The 24,515-nt window shown below is 33.4% G+C and overlaps 1 protein-coding gene across 1 annotated transcript; it reads left to right on the top strand.

Annotated features, from left to right (window-relative positions):
- Window positions 1-818: 818 nt before the first annotated feature.
- On the top strand, window positions 819-19,902 carry LOC123709467 (peptide transporter family 1-like). Its single transcript, XM_045660854.1, has 14 exons — window positions 819-854; window positions 1,347-1,428; window positions 1,755-1,896; window positions 2,774-2,860; window positions 3,173-3,447; window positions 5,612-5,694; window positions 6,638-6,808; window positions 7,564-7,689; window positions 10,362-10,484; window positions 10,777-11,096; window positions 13,654-13,873; window positions 15,923-16,009; window positions 18,836-18,985; window positions 19,684-19,902. Exons 1-14 carry the CDS (start codon window positions 819-821, stop codon window positions 19,861-19,863), a joined length of 2,082 nt encoding a protein of 693 aa, XP_045516810.1. The 3' UTR covers window positions 19,864-19,902.
- Window positions 19,903-24,515: the final 4,613 nt, after the last annotated feature.

The raw sequence follows: 24,515 nt of genomic DNA on the forward strand, positions 1-24,515 counted from the left end.
GAAATTCAACCTGAGAAAATATAACTTATGATTACTTTCACGAGTAACTAATAGTTTTTTGAAAAACTGAAATAATATTTGTAATTTTAACTATAAAATTAAGCATAAATTTAATACTTAAAAATTTATTGTAATGAAAAACTGACTTTTATCAAGTAGCAAATATTATATCTCTGGAAAATTACTACACGAAGGAATTCCTGGGTAGCATTTACATTTTATAAAATAAACATCGGCCAATTTTATTCAGATAACGAGCACTCGTTACGTTATTTTTTAGTATATTTTCTAGTAAACAGTTCATTGCCCTTATACATATTTTTAATGATTTTCTAAATCCTTAATTTCTCCGAAGTTCCGAAGAAAAACACAGGCGATAATTTGAGGTAATTATGTGTATATCTCTAAGAATCCGTAAGATGAAACTACGTAATAAAATAGCGGACAATAACTGGTTTCTGGTGGCACAATCAAGGGAAAATTGGCAATTATAAGTACTTATATAACACAAAATTACATAGAATAATATAAAATTATAATAACTAAAGTAAATGTGTTTTAGGATAAATAAAAGTCATTTTTGTTTGTATTTATTTAGTTATCTCAAAGTAAGGAGGCTTGTTAATAACCATATTACAAACGACCTTGGCATATACCCTTGGCTGAAAGAGACTTGTAAACAATCTATTTATAAAAGTTCATATTTCCCTTATTGTATCTGATAATGGCGTGACGTCGTGATTTTAGATGACATGTTTGGTTTGCAAATGATATAAATAAGAAATAAATTTAATTATCTAGTTTATATTGTGTTTAATATGGAGAAACAGTTTTCAGCCGATTCACGACCTAAGGTTAGTGTAAGAGTGCGAATAACGAATGTTTTTTTACCGTGTTAAAGGTGCAATTTCGGTGTATTGGCTAGACTCTTAACCCTTAGACCATGCGTTCGAATCACGGCTAGACAGTGCATTTTTCTATGTGCGCTATTAACACTCATAACGGGCATGTCAGACGTCGAAGACTAATCACCAACGTGCATATAAAAAATACACTTACCAGTGGTAGTTATAAATGTTGTTTATAAGACAGGTGTTTACGACTTTTGTGGATAACTACCTTTATCTTTAGTCGATGTATTCTTAGCTTTCATTTGTTTTGTAGGGTGTTTTTTGCTCTCTGGCATTGAGACTGTCTATGGAAGTATCACTTCACATTAGGTGAGCCTCCTGCCCGGTTACCCCATGTTCTTAAAAAAAAGGGTAGTCTAGGCTTACAAATCACGTCGGAAACTGTCCTTCGTATATGACATTTTATCAAATCTGATTATATTGATATAATTTCAGGTCAAAAATCGGTTTCCGCGAATTGTTATCATAATAATACTCACGGAATTCTGCGAGAGATTCTCATTTTCAGGCATGAGAGGTAAGATGTATTTAGTAATGTAAGTGGTTCAATAAAATATATATACTATTTTTAAGTTAAAATGTTGTGAAAGTGACTTTTCCAATAAAAATATCATACCTCACAACTATGATTGTTGTGTATTGAGATATTAATGATATATAAACAATCAACAAGCAATCGATACATCTATGTATTTACATAAAAATAAACAAGGACAAATTAAAAAAAAGGTTTGTTCGTTTTAAAGCCCTTTAAAAAAATATTTAACATAGAGCACCTGATATTATTTATGTAATTAAATTCGATGTTTTACCTTTAGAGTTTTCTTTAAAATATCTTTTCAGCATTCCTTACATTATACTTGCGAAGTAAACTCGGATATACTGATGAAGAGGCAACGGAAACTTATCATTTGTTTAGCACCTTTGTCTACATCTTTCCCATAATTGGCGGCATCGTGGCTGATAACTGGTTGGGGAAATTCAGGTAATATTTAAAGGCCTAAACATCTGTTTGAGTCTATATTAATATAGCTATAGAGTTTGTTTGATTACTTATCGAGAAGTGCAAGAAAAAGGTTGTACATACCCTGCCCATCAGGCATCAAGGTTAAATCTTTAATACAGATAACGCCAAACGTCTTGAGCACTAAACAAGGGGGGTAAAGTTTGCGTACATAGCGCGGGACACAAACGTCAACCAATCACGCTATCGACACGTCACCGCCCGCCGAGAATCTTTGAAATTATATTTATCGAACTGTAAATTAAAATAAATGTTCGAATAACCTCTGGAAAACAGATATAGAAATTTCATTCAAGGATTCACTTAAAACAACTGATTCAACTTGAAGAACAATACTTATTCCACTTCCATAAAATATGTGTGGAGTATTTTCTTTGAAGTTTTTATCTCTCCCGGACACGCTGGCCATATTTAAAGACGGAAATGGATGAAAATAACTCGTTTTTAATCGCTCCTATCGATTTTTCGCCATTTATTTTCACTTCGATACTCAAAATTTTGTCAAATCGGATCTCCCGTGGAAAACTCAATAAATTTATTTTATTTTATTTTTAATTCTAAAAAATGCATTGTCAGATTTATTCTCTTTTCAATTTTGAAAGGCGATAAATGAAACGTAATTCAGCATTATAATATAATATAGAATGTAGTTCTTTGTTTCTTTTAAAATTTTGAACAATAAACACAAATAAATTTCCAAAGGTTACATACAAAAAGTAAAAAGAAGCACAGACTTTATGCGCTATTGGATACTCAATTTGTCACTGTGACCACAGATTCTACGAGCTGAAACGGACATAAACAAAGGTTATGTAAATTGAGTTTCTTTTGTTTTTAGGACAATACTCTATTTGATGTTCGTTTATGCAGCGGGTAACATATTGGTGGCTGTTACTGCGATTCCGCAACTAAACCTTCCTGGAAGGTACGATCGTTTTTTTATTTAATTTGTCCTTGGCCGTGAGACTAATGTAATGACTTATCAGTAATTTAGGCTTTAGATATTTTTAATGTTCTTAATAGTCTTGCTACTTACTACTTGTGTGGTTTATTTTTTAAAGAAAATGCTTCCTCATCGAAGAAAAATGTACAGTTATCTCCTTCTCTCAAATTACTTTTACGCTATAACAAAAGAATCCGTAGTTTTTTTAAAAGAATCACTCTGTCTGTACTTCTTATATGAAAAGTTACGTGATAACGAATCCGAAAAGACATTTAATTTATCATATTATTACAGATTGTGTACACTCTTAGGTCTGTTCATGATAACCGTGGGTACTGGTGGGATAAAACCATGCGTTTCCTCCTTTGGAGGGGAACAATTCGTCTTGCCCCACCAAGAAAAACACTTAGCGGTGTACTTCAGTATCCTCTACTTTACGTTATGTATTGGTAGTTTGATTGCGAAGACTGTATCTCCGATATTGAGATCAGAGGTCAACTGCTTTGGGGAGAAAGATTGCTATTCGCTGGCGTTTGGTGCACCAGGATTCGTTGTTCTTGCTTCTATTGGTATGTTAAGAATGTTTGCTATTAACGGGCAGGAGGCTATTGAGAGTCTAAGTGTGGAAACTGTGTCCACAAACCATAGGTATCACTTAATATCAGAATATTAAATTATATTTTTTATAAATATCAAAATTGGAAAAAATCCAAAATAATACGAAGCAAGACGCATCACTTTACATATATACTTTATGTTAAATGACACATTAAGCCTAAAGCTAATGTAAAATTGATTGCTTTGATAAAACAATAAAACGTCTTAGAAAATTTTATATAAATATTTATTTATTTAGTTACATGTGTCGCAAATTTATTATTTTGCGTTTCTCGTAGACGTTATAACATGAATCAACCTTATTGACTAGGGCCTTCGAGTCCTTCGAGTTAAAGACCTAAAGTAACTGAAAATCTTCGAAAGCATTTTCAACAGTTCATAACGGTTTCAATTGATTGTCAGAATATTTTACTAGACTAACCAAGTGCTGATTGCAATAATTGTTATGTCATAACAAAAGACGCGGTAATGTCGCAAACTTGAAATTACGAAAGAAAAGAACAATTAAACATTGAAACAAAAGACAGTTTTTGATGCTTCTATGAAATTTTTGGACGTATAAATGTTTTTGACGTTACGTTTCCTTACTTCGAAATAAATAATTGAAATAATTTTAAAATTGGAATCAAGACCTTCTTGATAAAGTTGTTATTAAACTTATGTCAATCAAAAAGTTTGAAGTAAAAAAGTTTTGGGACGTTAAAAACGATTATGTAAATGCGATGTACACGTTTCTCGCGTTTTTTAATTTTGTTTTTAATTGGTTTATTCGTAATTACGTTGAGATAACAAATAAACTGTTTTGGAGGGATTTTCAAAGCGAGATAATGATATTATCTCCCTATATATATATATATACTCATTCTATGATAGATGATATGTAGGTGACTCTCGTACCTCGCTCAGACAAATATCCATGAGCGATGAAACTATATTTTTTTTTACATAAAGCAAGCAGCAAAAGCTTAGAAGTAGCTTTTGGGTGCTTAGTGAAGACATGAACAATAAGAGAACGAGTATGGTAATTAATTTAAGAGAAGATATATAAAATAAAGAATACATAATTAAGGTAGCAGATCTGACATTGAAAAACTTAAGTGGAAATGGGCGTGGTACAAGGCAAGGTACACAGGAATGTGGAGCAACAAAGTTTTTAACTGGTACCCAAGGTACAATAAACGCAAAACAAGAAGACAGTTTAGAAGGTGGATTAAGCAGATTTAGATTAGGGAAACAGCACAGCATGGCGGCTCGGTATATACAGAAATAACGGGAATTGGTTGGAGGCCTTCATCTAGGAATGGCTTATATTTATTTCATATAAGCCATTCAAAGCCAAATTTATTATTAAAAGCTAATTTGTTCCACAGTCTGGTGGAAAATTTATCAAAAGCGAAAAAGTTTATTCATTTATTAACACTTTATTGCCGAAACGTAATACAATTGACATCATTAAATGAAAAGGAGGCACGACTGACGACCGTATCGCTTTCGAGCGATCGCATCCAGTTAAGTTTGTTTTCGCAACATCACATAAACAAAAATAAATGATCATTCTTTTGTTGATTGAAATCAACTGATAATCGGTAACACTCAGTCAACAACTGGTTCGTTACTCTGTAACTTCCAGTATCGATACTATCAGATTTTTGTATGAAAGTTCAATGTAGTTCTCTCAATATCCGTGGCGCTTCATTATTGAGATTGGAATCAATATAGCTATTCTTAGTTTCAGTATAACCAAGCATACACAGCTCAGACACAGGAGACTTAAACAAATACTCATATGACAGAATGCTAAACAAATATAAATATAGATACTATCTCTAACTTCTGTAAATACCAAAGTTTCCGCAATATTTCAGAAAATTTCGTGTTTTTTAAATATGCCTTAATATACATATATATTATATGATATACTTGTATATGTTGACTATATCTTGAAAGAAAACAATTTTTTAAAAATTGTTAAATGTGTAAAAGCTATGTTAACCAAAGACAATACTGACTGTATCTTCTTTGATTCCCTGAAGTCCCGAGTCGTTTTCAGGTTATACCAATTGATTTTTCTTTGCTCAAGATACTTGAGGATTTAATTTTCGTTTATTTTTGCAGTAATATTCGTGAGTGCAAAAAACAAATATGTGATGAAACAGCCATCTGGAAATATAGTTCTGGATTTTATCAAGTGTATTTCTGTAAGTCCGTCAGTAGTCATAACTATTTTATTTTAGTAGAAAAACATGCCTGCAGGCGAACATGAGAATTTATGTATAAATATGGCCAATATCGATCAAAATATCGTCATGTTCCTTTTGATTGTGTGTCTGTGATTGGACTGGAGATTTTATTGTCATCTTGTGCATATTGTATTATCCATATCCTTGGTTGGCTTACTGATAAATTTTACGAAAGAAACTTGATCTTTATTCGATGGAATAGACTGTTTAAAAAATAATGTGTCCATACCATGTTCATGATATTTATAGCATATCTACAAATAGTATTACTATTAATAGTATTACTTAAAAATATGAATTAATTTAAAATAAATCTTACTATAATAAAATTCTCTCTAAGTTGAAGTATTTAAATAAATTTATTTACAAAGTTTTCCAAGGCATTTTAAAGAAAATGAAACGAGTCGAGTTTGACAAAAATCTTTATCTAAGTTTCGTGATCATTTGTTTCTTCTAATAGATAGGTGATTCTGAGCTTTCTGTGCCGGTTTCATCATGATACTTTCCTTAAAAGTGTTAAATTCACACAAAAACAGAAAGTCCATTGGAGCACAGTTTCGAACGTACGACGATAGGGATGACATTTGCACGCTAAAACAACTAGGCCAATACTGACCATTCCACGTCTTAAGCTTATTACGTAATTTTTTTTTATAAATTATGGCAATAGTTTTAACATTATGCCAGGGTCAAGTAAAAGGTTAGGTCACTACACGTGAGAAAAAATAAACGAAGACAAAGGGATAAGCTAGTAAAAAACGAAATATGTACATAAACATATTACATCTTAATATTATTATTGATTATGAAAGAATTACTTACTTAATACATTATAATACAATAAAGGATAAAGCAAAAGGCAGGAGATATTTATTACGTAATTATGAAAGCTTTGTTGTAGCTGGGTTTCAAAAACACATTTTTGAAAGGGAAAAACGAGAAAAATCAACACTGGCTGGACAGCGCTCATCACAAATATGACCAACGATTTATACGCGATGTAAAAAAGTCACTGTCGATACTCACGTTGTTCACTGTAATACCAGTGTTTTGGTCTTTATTAGATCAGATGGTAAGTTAAATTGTATTCACTGATTTGCCTAAACTTATACTTTCATATTCCATATATTCCAGTTCAAAAAATTGCCAAATGCATTACGCATAGATAACCCTGTCTTACTCTTTGATTTGAGCTTTCAAAAGCTTATCGTATTGATTCAAGCAATTTTTTAATGAAACTGTAGTAATATTCAAACCTATTTGGGGCTCCCTATTATAGGACTTCTAAAAAATAAAAATGTGTGGGAATACTAGTTGGATACACGTAAGAAGTGAAACTTCTTAATGACCTTATTTTTCGAAAAATGATCTGCTATATGCAACTTAATAGAAATTGGTTAAATAAAGTTAAATTAGATAAAGTTAAAAAAAAGATTTTTATTATCAACGTGAATACAAATAATACAATTATTCATTTCACCTATTAAGATTATTACAGAATTTCATTAATTGTAATAGAATTATAACTATCATTGTTATCGTTATTATATATTTTTGTTATAAATGGTTTCGAATCTAGTGACGTAACGTGACGCGCAACCAAAAAATGTGACGGTAAATTTTTTCCAACGCCAAAAAGAAGTTTCACTTCAAAAATAGAGTTCTGGATTTTATAACTCTTGATTTATAGAATATCACGTATAGAAATTGGAAGCCCAAATCGTGTTAACTATCGTTATTACAATAACTAGAGCTTTTAAGTAATTTTGTAATCTTTTCATTTCATGTGTCTCAAACTGTTGTTTTGTTAAAATAAATATATTCAAGGGTTCAAGATGGACGTTACAAGCAACGAAGATGGACGGAAGATTGGGTTTCATTACTATCAAGCCAGATCAGCTTCAGGTCATTGCACCAATTTGTATTCTCATTTGCATTCCCCTGATGCAAAAGGTAAGGTTTTTATTTAACATAATTTATCATAATTTTTATATTTTTTGACAGTATTACGTAATAATGTTAAATTATTTTTGGGGCTGCCTAGGATGTTGTATGTACAACAGATAACGAATTTTTAATAATATTTTAAAACATACAGGTATAAAGTAATTTTATATATAGTCTGTGGTTCACGACTGTGTTTAAAGAAATGGATTAAAGATACTATCTCGAGATAGATTCTTTTTTTTTTTAGAGTTTGTGACCACGACGTTTTTATTATAAAACGTGGTATGGTAACAAATTCGGAGCAATGTTTAGTTCACATCTTATACTAAAAGCATTGAATACGGCTGTAAATTGAATGTCAAGAATGTATAACAATACATTCTTAACGATGAAAAATTCACGGGGCACCTGAGGGAGTCCTGCCCGTCAAACCCAACCAAAAAACATTTGAGAGAAAAGGTATTTCAGTTTCAGCGGACAGGCAAAAAAAAAAGTCTTATGGTTTACTGATAACAAATAATGTTTAAATTGTTCATATTGCTCAATCGATCTAGTTGATTGGAGCGAAAAAAAGTTCTTCGAACTCAAATTCAATATTATGTAATGTATCATGAAGTTTTATATGACTTTGTCTATTTATGTAATAAGTAATGTATTAGATACTGTAGTCCAATAACAATGTATTGTGCTATCGTTTTAATGAGAAAAACAGCCAAGAAGGTTAGGTATTTTACGATAATGTTGACAAATTTTAATACAAAGTAAAAAAAATTACCACTTTTTCAACTCTTATTTGTGACTAAGAAAAGAAAGGCGTATTTCATGTTCCATTGAAGTAGAATAAATGCAATTATGAATAAATTCTAAGTGTCTTCCTGTCCGCTTCACGTGAAATGCCCTAGATGGTAAATTCGTATAAATTTAGAAGGATCTTTATGAACAAAGGAATGGGTTCTTTATATTGAAGAAATATATTGATTGCGATCTCGTAGTTAGGTATAAACCGGCGAAAATAATATAGTTCTGTTGAAGTTTTTTTTATATATTAGGTCCTTACGTATGAAATTGGCGTATTTCGTACTGGCCACTTTAATCACGATGTTTTCCTCTTTGGTAAGGAATTCCAAATTCAAATTTGTTCAGCTATTTACTCATGTATTTGTGCTTCGATGACCGTCATGAATTTGTTTTTTTCTGTTTGCGTCACTCATTTTACTAAATGGAAAACTAAAAGTATCGCATTATTTATGAGTACGAGTTCCGCCGTGGCACTAGTGCTGCGGAAACGACTCGAAGGGTGAATGATGTGTATGGCGGTCATGTTGCACAAGAAAACACAGTTCGTTTTTGGTTCCAACGTTTTCGTTCTGGAAATTTCGACCTGCAGAACAAGCCCCGTGGACGGCCTGAGACCCAAGTTGATAATGAAGTATTGAAGGCTATTGTGGAAGCGGATCCATCGCAAACCACGTCCGAGTTAGCTGCAGGCTGCGGTATTAGTGATAAAACTGTTTTAATTCACTCGAAGCAAATTGGGAAGTTTAAAAAGCTTGAAAGGTGGGTACCTCACGAATTGACTGAAGCAAACCGGCAAACGCGCGTCGACTGCTGCGTTACATTACTGAACCGGCACAATAATGAAGGTATTTTAAACCGAATCATTACCTGTGATGAAAAATGGATTCTTTACGATAATCGGAAGCGCTCAGCGAAATGGTTGGAACCTGGCCAGCCAGCCAAATCCTGCCCCAAGCGAAAATTAACCCCAAAAAAGTTAAAAGTTAGTGTAAGCGTTTGGTGGACTAGTGCCGGTATTGTTCATTGCAGTTTTCTCAAATCTGGCTAGACTATTACGGCTGATATCTATTGTCAGCAGTTGCAAACCATAATGGAAAAGCTAGCGGCCACCACCTAGGCTGGTCAATCGCTCCTCGTCTGTCTTAGACATCCTTCGTACTCCCCGGACCTTGCTCCAACAGATTACATTTTTTTTCGAAATTTGGATAACTTCTTGCAAGGGATAAAATATAACTCTGATGGGGCAGTCCATCCAAATCGCCTTCACAGATTTTATTGATTCCCGTCGGACTGGTTTTTTTAGTAAAGGGAATCAATGAACTACCTATGAGATGACCAAAGTGCATAGAAAACAATGGTTCATACTTTGATTAATTAAATATATTATATTTAAAAATATTCGACTTTTTGTTCCTCCCATACAAAACGCCAATTTCATATGTAAGTACCTAATAGAATAGGGAGTAAATTGGTAGGAGATGTTAAGTGCTACAGCCGCTCATCTCAATGCAAGACGGATTGCGAATGCGTTGCCGGCCTTTTAAGAATTGGTACGCTTTTTTAAAGAACCCTAAGTCGAATTGGTTCGAAAATGTATCAGTATGCAGCTGGTGTGCTCGGCAGTCGGCAAAAAATTATTTTCGTATTATTTCGATATATTTATATTCGTAGTATATTAGTTGGCATAAGGGTTTTTTCTACGCAACAACATATCGCTTTCATAAAATTAAGATAATTAAACACTTTTAAAAATCAAAGATAATACAAGTTGTCTTTGATTTGAATAGTAACCTTTTAGCTAAAATTAAAAAAAAGAAGTATTCTGTTGCATACTTGTCAACTGTCAAGTTGATGCCGTAAAGTATTATAATTTATTTTAGTACATATACCCATATTTAGAGAGACGTAAAATGCTAAAGAATCCATTACACAAATTGACAGTTGGAGGAATATTGGCGGCGATCGCGTTTATTGCATCAGCACTCGTTGAAATTCATATAAAGGTGAGATAATTGAATTATTAATGGAAGTAATTAACTTAAAACTAGAAACTAATTGCATATCGATTTGATTTAATTTATTTCTTAAATTTTAATTATTATTATGTAGGTTAAGAAAGTTGTATGCTAGGATTAGATTAGGATTATCGTAATAGCTCATTAAAAAAATAAAATAATATGGCGCGTTATAGCAGTTTTGCACCATTCGAAATAAATGGCTGAATTTAAACATCACAGCTATTGAGAAATAAAAAATAAACTACCCACGCCTATAATTCGAACATTACATTTACAGACAACATATCCAGAATTGCCACAAACTGGTTTATCTCAGCTTAGAATTTTTAATGGCAACCCTTGCTCTGTTGCCATACACAACGATGGGCAAAACATTGTTTACACCATTCCATCTCACTCGCACTACACAAACAAACGCGTACGAGTGAAGGGGATGGAGAATTTGACTACAACTTTTGGCGGAAGTTGTATTGAACCGAGGGATGAAAATTTATGGCTAGAAGACAAAAGCGCGGTTTCCTTTTTTATTAGTGGAAATCAAATCGAGAGGTTTATAGATAATGTTGATAAGAGCAAATCTGGATTGCCTGTGGTCAGGTAAGAGTTTTGGGCTAATATTGGGGTGTGGGCAACGTGACCAGACGTCCCGTTTTGAACGGAACTGTCCCTTTTTTAATTACGAGTTACCCAATTACGAGTCCCGGTGTCCCCGAAATGAACTGTGGAACACAAAATTGTCCCATTTCGAGAAACCGCTCGAATATTTCAGCAGCAGAATGTAAAAAAACGTGCCAAGAGTTTTATTCTTATTTAAATCGTCACCGTCTTTCTAAATAACTAAGTTTAAAAAAGTTTTTCATTCATTGCTTATTATTTGACCAATGTCCCGTTTTGAGTCAAATAATAATTGGTCACTTTAGGTATGGGGCACATTCCAGCGTCCTACTTCACAGTCGATTTTTGGGTCTTGACATGCTTTTCTCACATCACATGCTTCGAAGTCAACGGCATGACAAAGTATGAGATTTTGACAAGAGTCCGTATGTTTTTGAAATGTAGACTTACTTCTTAAACAATATAAACCTACTTTTTTCAAACTTCAAAAAATAGTATAGTATTTTAATATAAAGTAATTCTTACACAAAAAACTTTTATCGTATTATAAAAAAAGCGAAATTAGTCAACAATCAGATATGCCTACTTAGGGATTTATCTTAAAAATATCTTTATTAAGTCAAAGTTTGTTTCAAAATATATAAACTAATTGTTTGTACATCTTATGACCACTGTAATGTTTAGAAATATTTTCGAACATCAGATTTAAATTAGTTTGGCATAGAAATTATCAAAATGATAAATTAAAAAATGATCCATAATAACATCTAATTAAATTAAAAATTGAATTATGTTTGGTGGCGGTTCTTTGTATGAACACAACTGATTTTAATGTTTTAAAATATGATCCTGAACACAAAATTGTGGGTAGTGAGAACGCGATGCTAACTGAACTGAACTGAACGCGATGCGAATGCGATTGGTGGAAGCACATGTTTGAAAGTCATCGTTACGAGTGTAGCGGAGTCCGTAATGTATCCGTTCCGCTCGCAGTAGAAGGCGGGTATTAAAGACAGTTATGTTATTGGACATTATCGGAAACGAGACTGTTAAAGTATTTTAAATGTTAAAGTTTATGAGTGTGGTAAGGGGCTCATATTTACTTCAAGTGTGCGATGATTGTTGACATTTTATCTACGCTTCTAATTATTACGTAAAATATTTATATGTAACTTAACTAATATTAAATTACATAGCTCCCGCCAATGAAATAATTCAAAAATTAAGCTACATAATGTAAAGCAATTTCGACTTATTTTATTGGAAATAAGAAAATTATTAAAATTTCATTTCTTAAGAAACGTCGTCGTTCTTGAGGCAATTTATTCTTTTTCGGTTTAAATTGGATCAGAGGGTTATTGCGAGACTAATTTTAAGCTTGGGATGTGTCGCGGAAATTATTCACGCGAGTATATTAACTCACTTTGTGAGGGAAATAGGAGTTCATAACGTTTTCGGTGACATTCAGTTCAGTCTACTTAGGTTTTTAATCTTCAATATTAATTTTTAATAATTATTTCAAGAATTTATTTAGGCTCGTTAAAATAATAAGTAGCTCATGTACAACGCTGTGTCCTTGCTAATTTCACATATTTGAATTAGGTATTTTCTTTCATCTATTCTTGTCTGTTTTATTATCTATATATGTACCCGTGTATACTTTATCATTTCATAAGTACTAGAACGATGAACTTAAAAACCTAATAACTAAAATATATACTAAAAGGAGTCCATTTAGGAAAGGTTCAGAAGATACTGGCAGAGTTCCCCCTTTAAATAGCTAGACTAATTCTTTCTTTAAAAAGCCTTATAGCGCCAGGACCCCACGGACCAAGGTACAAAATCATAATCGGAGCCTAGACCCTTGTATTTGCAAGCATTAGCTTTTTCAGCCGCATCAGCTCTGTTGTTATTTATTATCTATTGTTTTCTATGCTTTATTATCAGTAAAGTATTAAAGTTAATTAATAAAATCGACAATGAGACACGCTTAAACCCCTTAAACGCCTAAAGAGATCTCAATATGTGTGAAGACTGGGATCTTTTTATATATTTTTTTTTAATTCTGGATAATGTTAATTCCTAAGAAGTTTTGGCTTTGTATCACATTTCTTAGTCTAAGGTTGAGAGGCAAGTTAGAAATAAATAAACGCAGAGAAACTCATTCATCATTCATTCACTCAACTCATCATTGTCGCTACGACCCTTGGACCCGAGATTTATGTTTCGTGATCATTTGTTTCTATGAGACTCCTAGAAGGCTGAACCAGGCGTCTGTATCCGCCGAAGAATTTCGATCTCCGTAATTTCTTTCACCGTACGAGTGAGTACTAAATGCGCACATACAGCTCCGTTAGTACACAGCCGGGACGATCCTAGGGTTTTAGGGTTGAGAGTCGCACGCTCGTCACAAAGCGAAATAAGTTAAAACCTTGTGAGATTTGGAGAATGATTTACTGTCTTAACTCATTATTAATAATGCTCCTAGCTAGCTCCCAGTGCAGAAGTATCAATACTCATAATTGTCTAATATTTTCAGATTTCTAGCATCAAATTTACTCCACAATTCATCAATTACTTTATACAATGAAAGACGAAGCGAAGTAGAAGCCGTTATAACAAATGGTGTTTCAAAGCAGATAGAAATATTCGCTTCGTTGTACTCAATACGAATGGGATCGAATATAATTTTAACTGACATTAGTATGATGAGTGGAGGCGTGTATTGTATTATTTTGGAAAGAGTTGAAGGCGTTTATGTAAGTTTTAAGAAATTATACGTTTTGAATATATTTTTGATGTACGGACTTTAAACTAATACTCTGTGATTGACAGAACAAATTAATGATTAGTATTTATAATAAGATTTATTGCCCTGTTGACATATATATTTATATATAAATCTACTGAACGTGTGTATGCACTGAACTTATCTTGAACGGCTGGACCGATTCGATTTATTTGTATGCGTTTGCGTGGCGCTCTAGATGGTCCAGACGACAATTTAATCGGGGAGTTAACCAATGAAAAAATAATGTCCAAATGAAAATATGATAAAAAATTGGAATCGGAAAAATTTTTCGTCCCCAAGCAAAAATTAAATGTGTGTACAAATACTTTGAAAATATTACTACTTATTATTTTATTCACTCACTGACTCACTCACTCACTCACTCACTCACTCACTCACACACTCACTTATGCACTCCAGTGTGTTGATAACAGTTAAAAATCAATAACAAAAAAAAGTTAATAGAAGATGTAACTAAATTATATATAAATTAAATTTTTTAAGAAATGTAGAACTAAGTTTGTTATGAAAGAGCTGGAAACCCTGACACAGGTATATTTTTTTACTTAAAAGGGTTCTCTAATCTTACACATTGTAATGAAATTGAACTTAAAATGAATAAACATATTTTATTATTATTATTACAATTGTGTTTAAGCGTTTCTGGTTAAAATACAAGTTTAGTTAGTTATTATTGATTTATCATTTTTTATTTGGTAACAGAATAGTAATTCATGGTTAAAGAAGGGTTTTACATACAAAATGTTGGTATATGTACATGGCACTATGCAAAAATCACTATATGTTTATTAAAATTTAATTATTGTTTTGTAATATTTATAATAACTAAGCGGGTTTGTCATTATAAATAATCTATCCCAGCCTATTTAATAAATTTGTTGAATATTCCATGATTATTTAAGATTTAGTCCTGCATTGATTACAATGACTATTATTAAACAGTCGCGCCTTAAGTAATGTGCGTATATATATTATCAGTAACAACACATGCAGCAGTAGCATGATTACGTACTACTTATAACTGTTAACAACTTTTAAAATGTATTTTCGTGTAGTTTATAGCTCTCATAAAGTATAGAGTACAACTACCTTAAATTAAGGACAATAATTTAGTGTAGAGCACGGGTGGCAACCCTAGCTGTACAAGGACAGGCCATGATTAAATTTATAAGTGTGTTGTCATTGAATCGTTTTTGTAGCTGACTCTTTTTCCAACCTTTTTTATGCCATGCCCTTAGCCCTTACCTTGACCTATCTAAAGTTCTTATTAATCCCCTTAGTAACATACATTAAAAAAAAATGGTTCACTTAAGAAACTCTTACTCATTCTCTTCTTAAACGATAGGTTTATAAGTCACAGAATAACTGAAATTCAAATCCGAAATTTCCCCTTAACAATCAAATTGCACCTCGTGGGGGGTTGGCCCCACGTTGGGAAACACTGCTTTAAAGTCGTCACTCACTATAAATCCATTTTGTTAATTATTGGGCCGATGGCTGGCCATGCAGCGTACTCTCGAACGGGTGCTACTTGTGGTTACTTGAATTCCTGTATGCGGTGATATTAATTATACTGACTACGTATTTGCGTGTTGTTCCCACGAGAATGTAAGTGCGTCCGCCTATTTCACCATGCCTCCTGCTGATAGAGGATTAATGTTTGTTTTTAATTTATTTTATTATTATTAATAACTTACGATGTCATGAGGAACATGGTGTAATGGTTGCAGCAAAACCTTGTGTATAACAAAAACATGGCGATTTAAAAGAGTGGCGGAGAGTTTATTGTCATTTCTTCTCTTCCGTTCTTTACCTTTGATTTGAGAACTGGAAGTAAATGTAAAAAGTGAACATTGAACCTATATCAATAAATGATTTTGAATTTATGAGGACTACACAAAGAAAAACCAACCTTATATCAAAACAATAAGCTATGTAATACAACGATTGCCGTAGATATTTTCAAGCAACTTTATAGATTTCCTTTGACTTACAGAAAGCTGATGTGATCACCATTTCTGAGCCGAACTCTATAACCATGGCTTTGTTGCTGCCTCAGTTCCTGATTATGTCAATAGCAGAGGTAACACCTTATTATTTGAGTATGTAATAAAGCCGATGACATTGGAACGTTTTTGGCATTCTAAAATATTAACTAACCTTAATAAGAACTAAGCTTTATAGAGTAAAATTTAAGTCGCTTTTAGTGTAAGATTCGTTCTTTGAAAGCTTGGTTATTATGTAATTAAAAATTTAATAGAACCCAGGCGTATTTCCTAGAGAGAGGTTTTGGAATTTTAGCGTTAAAGTTTTTTTAGCGTTTTTCAGGTTCTTACTAAATTACACGAACTATGAAAAACCCTTTGTGTAGTTAGTAGACAAAGGCGACTTGCAATTGCACTGATGAGATGTTTATTACTTTTGAGATGCTTTTTTTTTGATGTAACAGCGAGCCATAGGACGGGAGGCTCGCAAGTTGCCGGCCTTTTTTTAAAATTTGTACGCGGTTGAAAAACCCATATAGTGGTGGGGCGCGGAAAGGACTTCTTGAAGGAACCTAAGTCGAATATCTTTCTATCAAGTATTATGTCAGCATTAAAAGGGGCAGGGGGGTTCCTTGAGCTTCTTATTTGTTGATTACGTCAACAGTAATTATTTACTTTTTTATTACCTAAACATTGTATATATATATACTTGAAAACAAAATGCATTTTTGAGGATTCCTACGAAAAATTTATACGTTTATGTAGATACCATTATTTTTAGCTTTGCTTACTTTTGCTGATAAGAGGTTGGGGGGGGGGGGGGGTGAAAAAAATTGCAGTAAATCTGATTACGTAATAGTTGAACGGCCCTAGTGTGGTCGAAGGACGGTCTAACCACTGGCAGCCAGTGTTTCAGGTCATCGCAATGATTTGTAAGCGCAGATTGTAGACGTCGCTACAAGGGATATTAATATAATACGTTTCACAATTGGTTTAACTTTGACTGCGTGCATTTGCTGAATTGAACATTAACTACGTCGTTAGAGTTAGCTAAACTAAATGTCTTAGTCGAACTATCGTCCAAATGTTATGGTTGTAGCCTGCAGCATTGTTAGATATGTATTAACGGTTAAATGTTTTCAAGTTACATTAATACTCTTTAAATGTTATTGGGTAATAAGTATTAGGTCCTTACATGTGAAATTGACGTTTTGTCGTACTAGCCACTTTGATCTTAAATATCAAAAAATTATAATGATTTATTTTATTTTCCCGTTTTATTTTTCTTTGCGTCAATCTTTAGAAAATGGAAAATATGAAATATCGTGTTATTTACGAGAACCAGTTCCACCGTGGTACCAGTGCTGCAGAAACATCTCCAAGTATTATTGTGTATGAGGGCGTTGTCGCTAAGGAAAACACCATTGGTTCCTACGTTTTCGTCATGGAAATTTCAGATTTTTGTTCCTTCCATAAAACGCCAATTTCATATGTAAGGAAATATATCAATATAATCGATGTAATTGAAACGTTTCAACTTAAGCATTGTCTGTCTTTGTTTATCACAGCGAAAACACATGTTGACAGAAAGAGACTAAAGTCATTTAGTTTTTAGAAATAATTATTTTGAAAACATAAGATACAAATATTAAATGTGGCTTAAAATTGAAGGTAAATTTTAGTTTCGAATGTGGAGTTTCTACCTTAAACAAGATTGTTGCAATTTTTTTATTGTGTTTGCAAATTTTGTACTTTTTTATATAAGAGGGAATAAAAGGACAGCAGGCTCATCTGATGTTAAGTGAAAACGCCGCCTATAGGCTCACAATGCAAGAGGCTCGCAAGTGCGTTGCGGCTTTTTAAGAATTGGTACGCTCTTTTCTTGAAGGACCTTAAGTCCATTGGTTTGGAAATACTTTGTGGGCAGCTAGTTCCACATAGTGGTGCAAAGTGCGCGACATAAATGTCTTAAGAAAGGCTTGGCTGGCCTAGTGGCTTCAGCGTGCGACGCTGAAGGATCAATCCTCGGCTGGACCAGTGGATTTCAATGTGTGTGTTTTTTTTGTCGAATAGTTTTTGTGCATTGTAATACAAGTTTATATAGCCGGCATTAAAAATCTTACTAAGTGGTCGCCTTTGTCCATACGGTATTTTTGCTTTGCCGGTAAATAAACCCTGTTAAGTTGTTAAATATGTCACGGCATTAGTTAGTGGTCGTAGTAAAAACAAAATAAGGTGACCAAAGATCAAATTCAAACCGAAATAATAAAGATTATTGTATGTGTTGTATTTGAAGGCATTTGAACAAAATTACACACTCAGTCCCATACAAATGATAAATTCGTTCCAATCACCGAAATGTAACGACGAAAAACCACTTTACGTATATAATGCAATAAAAGCAATGTAAATAAAAGAAAAATAATTTAGTTTTTCATAGATTTGAAAATCTAGACGCGGACTTATTTATTAAGGGTCTGAGTCGATGTATCGAGAAAATATTCCAGGTCTGACAAGAGATAGATTGTGTTTAACGGTTTTAGATATATCAAGTAAAAAGGTCTGAGACAAGAATAATGTTATATAAAGGCTTGATAGGACATTATATTCAAATTCGCGATTCAAAATACAATACAGCGAGAAAATGCAAGCAATAATACATTTTGGCAAGGAGACAGATTTTAATTTAAATCTAGTTGTGTTTTGTTTTTTTTTTTATACAGTAAAATTTATTTATGATAAAGGTAGACGATCGTAATTAAGTGAAACCGATAAAATCAAAGCCCGCGCCGTAAGTACTTCATAAGGAAGCCTACGACATATACATGTGCACATTTCGCTGCTAAATCGTACAATGCATTACTTCACAATGAAGATATGGCGAAAATCTGCACAGTTTACATCTACATAACACAAAATTTTAGGTACTGTTCGCAGTGACGGGAAATGAATTCTCATTCAAAGAATCCCCGGATAGTATGAAAGCTGTCATGACTGCCGTGTTCTTGCTCACTGAAGCTTTTGGAAACATCATCATTATCGTCATTACAAGGCTCTTCACTAATTATCAGCAGGTAATGAGTATATGAGTTATAATATGAGTTCATAGTTTAATTACGCTAAAATTAAAATATGTAGTAGTGATATTTTTTATAAATTTTTTGCTGTTCAACCAGTATTGGTTACAAATTCCGGTCAATAGATGGCGTTTACAACAACAACGTCAAAACTTATTTGTCAACTTGATGTGATTGCCCACAATTGCACGAACACTAGACGATACGTTGATATAAAAACAAATAGAAATCACTTAAACTATTTACAAATGCGCGAACAAATATAAGTACTATGTTTGTTGAAATTTAAATTTGGTTCGTTCACCCCACACGACATTGCTCCACATAAATTATACACTCGGCAGATGTGGCCAGCTCAAAAGGAAATCAATTTTCTGACTGCCCTTGTCAAATGGATTGGCCGACAGTCTGCAGCCATTTGACCGCTACTGACAATGTTAATTGGACGAACCTTGTCTGAAATTTTCTCTTAGAGCTGCTCGCAGCCTATATCAATCAGTCTGTCTTAGTTATTAGCATTTTGACTTCACCATACCTCGGGATCAAGTTGTGGGGTGGATTGTATAATATATTTTTATTTAATATTATAACGCCTGTAATATGGTTATTAGACACAAATGGCTAATCACACAAACTTATCAGCAAAACATTTTCCATTTACTGCATTTGATACGACAATTGGTTGTTTTTTTTAGGAAACCCAGTCTTTCTTCTACTCTGGACTCATGCTAGTTTCAATACTAGTGTTCCATTTTCTCTCTCGTGGCTATGTGTTTGGTCACGATTGTGATGATGACATAACAAAGAAGAAATGCCGAAGCAACAGTGATGTCTTGTATCAGCAAGTCAAGCAAATTGAAGATCTGTTAGAATAGTCTATATACGTCATTTTGTTAATAAAAATATAATTTATGTAAATACCGTATCTTTATTTAAAGCAATCTAGAGAGCCATGTAGAATGGATCAGTCAGAAACGGTAACAATTATGATATACAAGGCAATCGTGGATATTGAATCGGGTTGGTTAAGCCTTGTTGTACGTCCTGGACCAAATCCAGAAGATACTAGAGAAGGGACGTTAATAGGTTATGGGTAACCGCTCGTCGGTGAATATTATGAAAGTGAGAAAGGTGAATGAAGCAAGCAGTGGAGACCCTTCGGGATACAGCTGTGATGATATAAATAAAATAAACAGTTATATTAAGAATATTTGTTAATAATTTCAATAAAGCGTGGTGGGGACGGTGGGGGATGTTTTATATAATGTTTACTGTTTATAACCTATGTAAGAGAAGAATAAATTAATGCTATGCTTCGTCAAATTGAAATAGTCACGCTTATAGCTAAGAAAATAGAACAGACTAGGCTGACAAGGAGGATAAGGACCACAGAAAAGGAAAGATGACGAATAAATCTAATTTTCCTCCTATATTATCAATTAATTAAAACAAATTATAATTAGTTTTATTTCCTTAATTAGTCACTGTTCAGCCAAACTCATACTCAAACTAAAATAACTTTATTCATATAGCTAACCATGTACACCTATGAACGTCAACAGAAAATATGTTAAATTAATTCTAAATTTACATTTACTACCAGTTCGCAAGCGAATCAAGAAGAACTGGCAAAGAACTCTCCGCCACTCTTTTTATCGCCAAGTTTTGTTTCATACAGATTGTTTGAGCTCGAGCAAATCAATCCCAAGGATTAGGATCATTTGAATATTAGTCAAATATATGTCGCAGATTCAACGCGATTAATAATTGCAAAATTGGAGTCCGACATTATAACACAGTCAGTGCGCACGTCCGGCGCAGGCGACGTTCGAAACTCAAGTGACTAAAGAATTCACTTACTGCCACGAAACAGTCGCGCCACTGACATTTGGTAGATCACACAGACTGCATTGTCAATTGTCAACGTTGACAGTCTACCTTACCATACCACACCGCATCCTACGACTAACTTCAGAGTGGCGGGAATTTTAAAATATTCATTCTCCGACATATATAAAAAGCTTTATTGATTAATTTACGTTTAACGAGAGTTTTGAATTTATTCAGTGATAACTCTCTAATTTCGCTTGGGAGTTTGTTGTAAAAACGAATTCAATTTCCATATATTTTTCCTCTACTTTAGTAACTTCTGAAAAATGAGGATACCTTTCTATGACAGTCATACTGATTTATTTATTACGCTTGGCAAACTTCTTCAATATAAAAAGTCCCCTCGGGATTTGTGTGCTGCGATATTGCAAGCTACTCGATGGCATGGAAGTTCTCTTCAATATATTTTCAAAAGTATTTAATTGTCCACATATTAACGTTTGTTTAACAAATCTTTATAGGCCTGTAGGATATTCGTTACATACAAATATAAATTTCTTCAAGTCTGAATCTTTGAACTTTACCCTACTCACGTAGCGATAAAATGGAATCACTAAATATTGTATTAGAAGATTTATGATAAACAGACTACGACGCCTTTATTGATTTTAATATTTATCGAAGAATAAAAACGTAAGTTCTTCGAGAGATTGCGGATATATTTATTAATGTCATTTGTTAAAAGATTAATTTGCTAAATCCATACCCAGTTTATTACATTCTTATCATAAATTAGAAAAAAAATGTAGTAATACAATTGAAAAGTAATAAAACATTTTTGTATGGAAGCAGCGCTCCGAGTACATGTCTACTATTGGACATATGCCTCTCCTAAATTTCTACGATACGACGCGCCTTCCTGTTACCCTCACTAGGTCATCTGTCCACCTATTTGGAGGCGCAGCGTCCAACGCTTTACCGATTAGTCCTTGTCCTCCATACCTGGACTTTTTAGTGGATGAAAATTTGAATAAATTGGTGTTTAAACGAGGCAGGAGGGATCAACCCAAATAACTCTACAGAACACTCTCCATAGTACACTTGACGCAATGTCTCTGCGTAGAGAGAGAGAATCAAGCCGATCAATAATACGTTGGAGATTGGCTATTCAACAAGCTCTTTGAATTTGGAAAAAAGGAAGAAGCTGGCGTATGGGAGCACGGCCTTAAGATGTGAGCAGTATTCCATATAAGGTCGTACTTGAGCCATGTAGAGCTGCATATATATCAATGAAATATTGCTTACCCAAAACATCCAGCTTTTTGGAAACGAGCTTGGATTTTTCTTCCAGATCACTGTGGAATTGGATTTCTTTTGGATACGCCAATCATACTGACGCTGTGTAACTAAGGAGTGGAGTAATAACTAAGGAGAGCTCCATAAATTTATATGAGAATGGAAATTTTTAATAAAGAACCGGGCTGTAAGAGGCTTAGGCAGAGAGACAGATCCCACACAAAGAGTCCAGTTTGAGAAAATAATAGTGGAGTATCTGCTGGAGCCTATCAATTGTTAGTCCAAGAAAGTTTGCAACCAAAGTATAACTACATTAAAAAATTGTCTATGGTATGTCTAAGGTATGGGTGCTTTATTGATTCTGATTGGCGCATCTAACTTTATACTGTACTGTACTTTGTACTAATAGTACAAATTATGGGTATACAGTAACATGCCAATTATATGTATGAGTCATTAAAACGACTGCAAAAATCTTTTTTCATAGAACAGCGAGCAAATGTGAAATATATTGAGACAAAGTCATACCGCCGTCCATGGACACTCTCAATGCTAGAGGGCTAGCGAGTGCGTGGCCGTGCTTTTAAGTCAATAAATACGAACATCTTAAAAAACTTTTTACTTTCAAATGCAAGGAATTTTTTACAACTTCGAGTGTTTGTATTAGCAAAACTATTTACGGGAAATACTCCGTAACTTAGTATGATGAACAACCGGATTATGGCAATAACAGGTGGTTAATGACGTCCTCACAGCTATAAACTGGCTTGAATTATAAACGGACGTAACAACTTGTTGTCAGGCGATCTTCTATAGTTCTTGAGTTTACCTTAATCTTGATTCACAAACGTTATTGTAATAAGTATTAAGTGTCCTCAGTTTCTTAAATGTTATTGTAGTAGAACGTAGATAAGGCATCTGTGCCTGACCGACCTAATTTTAGGTTTTAGTTTTCCTTCAATACATGTAGGTACTGCTTGCAGGGCCGGATCTAACGCCTGACCTCTGGGTAAGGAGATGCAACTGGCTGCTAACATTGCTATATGTACGTATTTTTATTTATAAATGCACTATAAAACACAAATTTTGGTATTAAAAAAAAACTTTATTTATATTTTTATTCTCGCGTCACTTTGATCTTAATAAAGCTTGACAAAACGTTTTTCAACTACTTGGGTCTTATAAGTCTATAGAAGAACGTTTACGAATAAAATATTCATAAATGTCAATGTCAATACAATGTTACGTTAATTAATGGAAGATTACGCTTATAACCTCAGAGGCATTGTTATTTTCGACTTAAATATTAAACATTAAACCTTAAATATTTCTTCTATATATAATTTTAATAAAATTGATAATTGGTATAATTGAATTGCCACACATATATAAAGTATTTACAATATTCTTAACCTACATTGTAATAATAATAATAACAATAAAAAATGTATATATGGAAATGTAATTTAAAAAGATTGGCCCGTGTGGCAGTCTACCTTTAATGCTGAAATAATTTCCTCGCTGTAATATGACACTTATTCGTTGAGTGAGGAAAGCACCAACTCTGGGGTTCCCAGTACTATCTATGAGGCGCTAAACTAAATCTTAATTAGCGCCTGTCCACTTGAACCCCACGGCCCAAGTGTCTCTACACCAAAGAGAATAATATCAAAGTTTGGTGATTGGAAATTTTTGTGTTAGACTACCATGGACTGCCATTTATCGAGTATTTACATAGGTAAATACATATAGATGCTACGACCGAATTAACGCCAGTGAACCGCTACAGCTAGTATATAAGAACATTATAGTCGACTAAGAAAAATCTAATTGAACTTGCAATTTTTATATTGACCAATTATTTGTCAGGACGTCTGCAAAGTGCCTTGTAGAGGACATTTTTATTAGATTTAGATTTAAATAGGAAGAGGCTGATCACCTACTTACCAGATTATCACGGGTCAGATCCAGAAATCTGAAGCCCAGACCGAAGGGTGTACCGCCCATGTTCAGACTTAACGCCTGCGCAAATATTATGCCAAAACACCATCGCGGGAACATTGCCGTCACCTGCATCAGGCGCTTGAAGATTATTCATACAAATCTCACTTGACCTACGATCATTGCACAATTCACATCCTTTTTTGAATTATATTAATTTATTAAGTATTTAATTTACACCATCTATCCGCTAAAGAAAGAACAGCCATTATACATTTATACAGATGTTTTAGGCTTAGGAGTAGCAGTTTAAAGTCAAGATCTACAACAAGCTGCTAACCTCCTAATTTAAAGCTGTTATTAATATATTTTTTTACTTAACTTTTGATTATGACTTATGTAGGCTTCTAGGAGTGATCTCCTCCCGCAATAAGATTTAATAAACGTAAACTCGAGAAGA

Source organism: Pieris brassicae, chromosome 5 (genome assembly GCF_905147105.1).
Source record: "Pieris brassicae chromosome 5, ilPieBrab1.1, whole genome shotgun sequence".
Taxonomy (NCBI): Eukaryota; Metazoa; Arthropoda; class Insecta; order Lepidoptera; family Pieridae; genus Pieris; species Pieris brassicae.

Excerpts from the sequence above, each read along its gene's own strand:
- LOC123709467 (XM_045660854.1), top strand. The coding sequence starts at position 819 with ATGGAGAAACAGTTTTCAGCCGATTCACGACCTAAG. Across the intron at positions 1,897-2,773 it reads AACTGGTTGGGGAAATTCAG|GACAATACTCTATTTGATGT; the intron begins GTAATATTTAAA and ends TTTTGTTTTTAG. Across the intron at positions 10,485-10,776 it reads TCGTTGAAATTCATATAAAG|ACAACATATCCAGAATTGCC; the intron begins GTGAGATAATTG and ends TTACATTTACAG.